General features: G+C 43.3%; 1 protein-coding gene across 1 annotated transcript in view; it reads left to right on the forward strand.

Moving 5' to 3' along the window:
* The window catches only part of gas2l1 (growth arrest-specific 2 like 1), a 40,468-nt gene extending 34,749 nt beyond the window's left edge, over window positions 1-5,719 (forward strand). The window contains exon 5 of the mRNA XM_048243942.1: window positions 2,248-5,719. Within this exon, the coding sequence (XP_048099899.1) occupies window positions 2,248-4,249 (2,002 nt within the window). The 3' untranslated portion in view covers window positions 4,250-5,719. The remainder of the gene's footprint in view (window positions 1-2,247) is intronic.
* The last annotated feature ends 281 nt before the right edge of the window (window positions 5,720-6,000 follow it).

Below are 6,000 nucleotides of genomic sequence, written 5' to 3' on the forward strand. Positions count from 1 at the left end.
AGGGCAACACAGAGACAGGCCCGATGGCAGGGCTGTTATGAGAGTATTAAAATATGGGATATTCTACGGGAAAACATTAAAACGGCAAGACAGCGGGGGGGAAGTTAAAATATGTAAGAAACACGGAAAAAGTTGGCATGCATTGTTTCGGTCCCCATGCACAGGGATTATTTGTCATATTATTAATCACATATGATTATTTTTGAAATTGTGCAAACAGGTGCAACACATTTGAAAAGGAAGGACTGGTAGCATGCAAGCTCGCGGGAAAGATTGATTTAAGAACGTTATCACAGTGTGTGGCTGTGGCGCAAAGCAGCGCGGGCGGAAGACGGTGACAATTGGCAGGGGAGGGTCATGTCTTTTTTAACAATTCTGTCGGAGGGTCATTGAACAATTTCTAGCAGGCAAGGGAGGGTCATGCAACTTTTGACTGAATCAATCAGTCAAAATAACGAACAGTCCCTAGATTGCTGCAGGGCTACAGTGGTTCATGTCTGTTAACAACTCATTGCCGTCAAACGCGTAGCCTATCTCGCGGTTGCATCCATTACAAACAAACATGCAATGTGAACGTCTGGGATTGGGAAGAGCACTAAATGCTCTACTGAATAAGAACGAAGTCAAACCTTTAAATGAAAAACACTCTTTAATAATCAAAAAAATAAACTGCTAATGAAGTAAACTTGTGACCATCAAAAATCATTTATCGCCTGTAACTCCGTGATAACAGGACATAATAGGAAGGCATTTGGCTGAGCAACGGAGGTTAATATGCTCTATATTTTGTCCAAATGATGTCTGTCTATCATCGTTGCACTTGGAGAAAACCAGAATTTGTCCTGCATTTCTTCTACGGCTGCAAACGGGATTCACTCGCAGTTAACCAAATATTTCTTTATTAGGGCAGGGCAGGCATAATTCTGGCTATTAAATTATTTCTAAACCAGTCTGCTAAAGTCTGTAGTGAAGTCTGTGTAGGGTTTTCCAGGCTCCATTTCTTTTTACGAGACACCCTGCTCACTTGAGCCATCTACCGGTTGTTTGGGTTGTTGCAGCGTCTCACTGGGAAAATACAAATTAAAGTCGCGTGATACCGTGTGATCCCACGCGCGGACCGCGAGTGAAGCTGGCCAAGTCGAAGCACTGCCCACTGTATGTATGAAGACATAGCTTTTAGAGTGGTCTAAACAAACCTTACAAATGTGTCACTCACAAAATACGCAGCCAAGGTATCAGGAAACATAGTTTTGTACCTTTTAGTTAATTTTATGTCCTACCCCTCAAACTAAACAACTCCCAGCCTGTGCTCTACTATAGTTTCTGTACATGGAAGGAGTTAATAGGAGAATGTACAAACTAGATGTACCGCAGAGCGGTACAAAATATGACCGCCGCCCAGTCCAGCACATTTTTTCCACAAAAATAAATCACGCTGAAAGGCCTATATGATTCTAACTGTCTCACTAAATTGCATTATCCACACTCAATTCCCACTGGTATCTGCTAGACAACAAGTACCAAAACATAATTAGTTCATAGATTTCACATGTAAAATTCATTTTATATAACCCCACCCCCATCTTGCCTGTTCATAATTCTGAGAAATTCTTGTGTGCATGTGTGCGTGTACATGTTTATGTTTATGTGTGTGGGTGTGTGTGTGTGTGCGTGCTTGTGTGTGTGCCTGCGTATGTGCCTGTGTTTGTGCATGTGCATACATGCGTACATATCTACTGTGTGAGTATGTGTCATACGTAGGATTACTGTGAATGTATGTGTGTGCGTGTGTATCTGTTTATGCACATGTGTGCACATGGAATGGGTTAAGATGACCCCTGGAGGCAAACATACGGAAAAAATTGGTCATCCTAGGCCCTACGGTTCTCAAGATATTCACAGAAAACTGTGTCTGCCCTACCCTCCTTTTGGGGGGTCCAGTCCAGCGGGGGTGCTACAGATCAAAACAAAAAACGATGGTTCCATGCTATCCATGTGGGGTTACATGCCCACCAAGTTTCGTGTACCCCGGTCTTACAGTGTCCCGGGAATCCTTGACGGAAATTTGGACATGCGAAAAAAAAAAAAAATCTGACTAAACCTATATGACCGCCGCTTCGCTGCGCAGCGGTCATAATAATGTGCACAGCTGTTGTCCCAAGGGGAAAATGATCTGACAAGTAGTGAACTAAATTTTGTGTGAATATTGTAAATCACACTCTTTCTTTTTTTTCAATTGTCTCTCAGGAATAAAGAATCGTTAGTGCCAGTGACACGGAGGCTGTCTGGTGGCAGTGACTCATCAACAACGTCTTCCAAAGGCAGCTGTGGTCTACGTGCAGGTGGAGAGGAAATGGTTCTGCTTGTCAATCGCAAGGAGGGACGGCATGTGATTGAAAGGGTTGGTGGACAGGATGAGTTTGCTGTTCCGCAACCTCCTCAGGCACGTACAAGAAACACTTCTCGAGACCGCCCCACACAGACATCCCAATCTCCCCGTCGTCACAGCCCACTTCACGTGTATACAGAGGGCCATCAAACCACACCTTCTGAACAGAACCATTCTCAGTGCCCTGAGAGTCCATGTCATCTCCAGACTACTCACTCTCCCAGTCAAGATAAGAGGTTGTCTTCCCGTAGTTGCAATAGTATGGAGGATTTGCGTGCTAAGCAAACAACTTCTATCTGTTGTAGGGCTAGTGGTGGTAGTGGTAACTCCTGGAGACCGATTTCCACCACTGCCTCCACTTCCCCAGTCAGAGGAGCTTCCTGTAATAGGAGTGGAAGCCCTGCAAAGAAAGGATTGACGACACCTCGTCCTCCATTACAAACACCATCTATTGGCAAGGGTAAACTGCTACCGCCTGTGTCACAGCCAGGACGACATTCTCCACAGTCATCTTATCGCTCTTCCCATCACCACAATCATCCTCCAAGATCCCCACGTTCCCAGAACTCTCGTACATCTTCACGCACCCAGAGAAGTAGATCTAACCCAAGGCCCTCTCTTCGGACTGAATCCCAGGATGGGCCATCAGGACAGGGTTACAGTTTACAACATTTACCCAGCTTGGATCCCCAGAAGGAAGAAGACCTGTACCGTAGCTTTGAGGCAGAGTATCTGGCCAACACTCAGCAACAGCTGGCCAGGTCTGGTCCAGACAGAGGTACAGTGAGGAAGGACATACTTCCAATTTCCCAACAGTTACAAGAGCAGCACTTTACCCTGTGTGTCCTTCCTACACCAACCATGGGGGATTTGAATGTGACAGATTCAGCCTACTCCTCCTCTTGTTCCTCCACTTCCTCTCTAAATGTTGGGGGGAAACCGTTTGGACTATTTCCAGACCTGAAAGAGGTGAAAAAGACTAAACAACAGCCGTGTATCCTGAATGATCCCACCACCTTTTCTCAGAACCAGACTTCAGAAATGCTATCTGACAGCAAACAATGGAGTGACTGCGACAGAGGTCTGAAGAGATTGCCTGCCATTTCCAGTTTAATGGAAGATTGTGAGGTGGGTTTTAATCACTCACAGCACCAGTCACACCCAGCACTTGTACCTAGACCACTGAATGGGTCCCCTGGTCTGTACCACAGGCCAACTGAGATTTTGTTGAATGGACAGCCAGATACATTTAACCAAAGGGATGTGGAAGCAGATGCCTCTCAAGAGGAATTCACTGCAGACATGCCTTATGATTTGGACCACAACCCAAATAAAGATCTTCCGCTTCTTACTTGCCCCTTGCCTGTTCCACCACTCAGTGATGATTCCTTGTTACAGAACTCCTGTGAGAGCTCATCCATGTGCTTCAGTGCGCCACTCTCAGATGGTATCACCACCCCATCCCACTCACTTGCCAATGGTGACATGGAGAATGCCGCAGCTCTGCGGGCCAGGAGGGGTCAGAAGAAGACTGAGTGGATGCCCTCCATTTATAAAATGAAGCTGAGACCACGAATCCGGCCACGTACGGACAACCGGCCAGACAATAGTCCATCTCGTATTCCTACCCCTATTGGCAGAGATACACAACAACAGCAGCATGAAACTAGCCTGCCCCCTTTGCACACTTCATCGGAGTCTCCTCACTTCTCCTATTCCAATGAGTATTCATCATCTAGAAATGTTCTCCATCAAGCTATCACAGACCTTCTTCATCCTCAGTCCTGCTCTCCAAGCATGGGCCCAAAGGATTGCTCTTATTCCCCTCCATCCAACCTGGACACAGAAGCATGTATGTAACAGAATTAGTTGATGTAAATAAGGATTTCCTATTTCCTATTAACTTTGGTTGGGGTGCTGTCTAGGGTCTACTCTGTTTAAAGGAACCCCGACTAGTACGACATGTTGGCCTTATAAGATTAACGTTGGCGTCAGCTATAAAAAAAGGTGGTATAAAAACATTCCAAATGTTTTAGTTTTTATTAAATCAGGAGGATAACGCGGAAGATGGTACTCGAGATTTACATGAAAATGAAGACAAGTGGTGAGAGGTGAGGAAGCGAGAGTGGGGCAAAATCGATGGTGTCTGTCCAGCAACTGCTTGCCAATGACAACCGAGAATGAGAGTGTTTGTTGTAAAGAGCTCCACTTTTTTTGTCAGCAGCTGTCCAGGGTAAGCATAGATCAAACTATCATATGATATAACGTTCAGGTTCAAACTGAAAAGGCTGAACGTGTTAATCTCACTGTAACCTAGGCTTACTGTCAAGACCTAGCCAGCAACCTTAACACGTCACTCACTACCCAGAAAGCATTGAGACGTACATAACCATGGCGTCCTACGAGTGAACGGGTTTTCTACATTTTTTAATAAAAACTAAAAACATTTGGAGTGTTTTTATACCACCTTTTTTATAGCTAACGCCAACGTTAATCTTATAAAGCCAACATATCGTACGACTTTGTGAATGGAAGCTATTTTATTTAAGCATCACAAAAATTACATGGTGCATTGTTATGATGAGTTTTTTGAAACCTTATGAGTTGCCCAATTAAAAGAAGCAACAAGCACTTTTGACAGCCATGGATGTGTTTGAATTTTGGATTGTTTTCAGGGTGTCAGACAACCAGGTGTTGCCTGACATGAATTGATTTGTTTTGTATGTTATTTCATCATTTACTTTACGATTGAGCAAAAAAAAATACTGAGTAAAAAAATACTATCATACGCAATACTGTACATGTTGGGTCTCACACATTTAAGGCCAAACTTTATTATTATCATAATTGTGGCTGTTGCCTTGTTCATGCAGCAGCATATACAGTAGTGCTTGTTTGCAAAAAAGTGCAATGTTTATAGAATGACCATAATGCAATTCCTAATTCTTTTTCTGAAGGTGATTTTGATGTGTTTATTTGCATTTGCCAAGGCAACAGACATGTACATTTTAATAAAAGGCCTGTAACAGGATAAAAGAGCTATGTAATACTTCTGTTATTATGCTTTTAGAATTACATATAGTGTTATGTTATTTTTTTGTTTATTTCACAACAATCCCAATTGAAACTTTAAACATTAAACATGTACAACTAAGACCAAATATTATGTAGTCTACCCACCATAGTTTTAGCCTGGCTAACGCCAAACCTCATCTCATTGAGATGTGGTCTGGGAACTATAAATTTATTTTCTCGTATTTGAAATGTGGTTTACGAATGCCCAGAGCCGTTTATTTGGCGCTACAAATGTCTATCAGATGCACCTGTAGTACTTAGCTCATAACCGCTTCGGTGTGTCGTCATCGTCTTGCTGTCCCCCCTCCGTTCTGTGATTGGTTCCTTCGTTGAGGAGAAAACAAAGTCCATGGAATCCAGGCTGCCTATAAAATTGTGCATGTAAGGCAGCATGGGAAAACCCAGGCTACCATAGTTTAGGAAATCACAAAATCTGTGACAAATGGGTAAGAGTGAACGAGGCACTATAGTATACCCAATATATAAACTTAGCACAAAAAGTAAGGAAATTTGTGTTTGGTAGATTATTTCTCTGT

Source organism: Alosa alosa, chromosome 5 (genome assembly GCF_017589495.1).
Source record: "Alosa alosa isolate M-15738 ecotype Scorff River chromosome 5, AALO_Geno_1.1, whole genome shotgun sequence".
Taxonomy (NCBI): Eukaryota; Metazoa; Chordata; class Actinopteri; order Clupeiformes; family Clupeidae; genus Alosa; species Alosa alosa.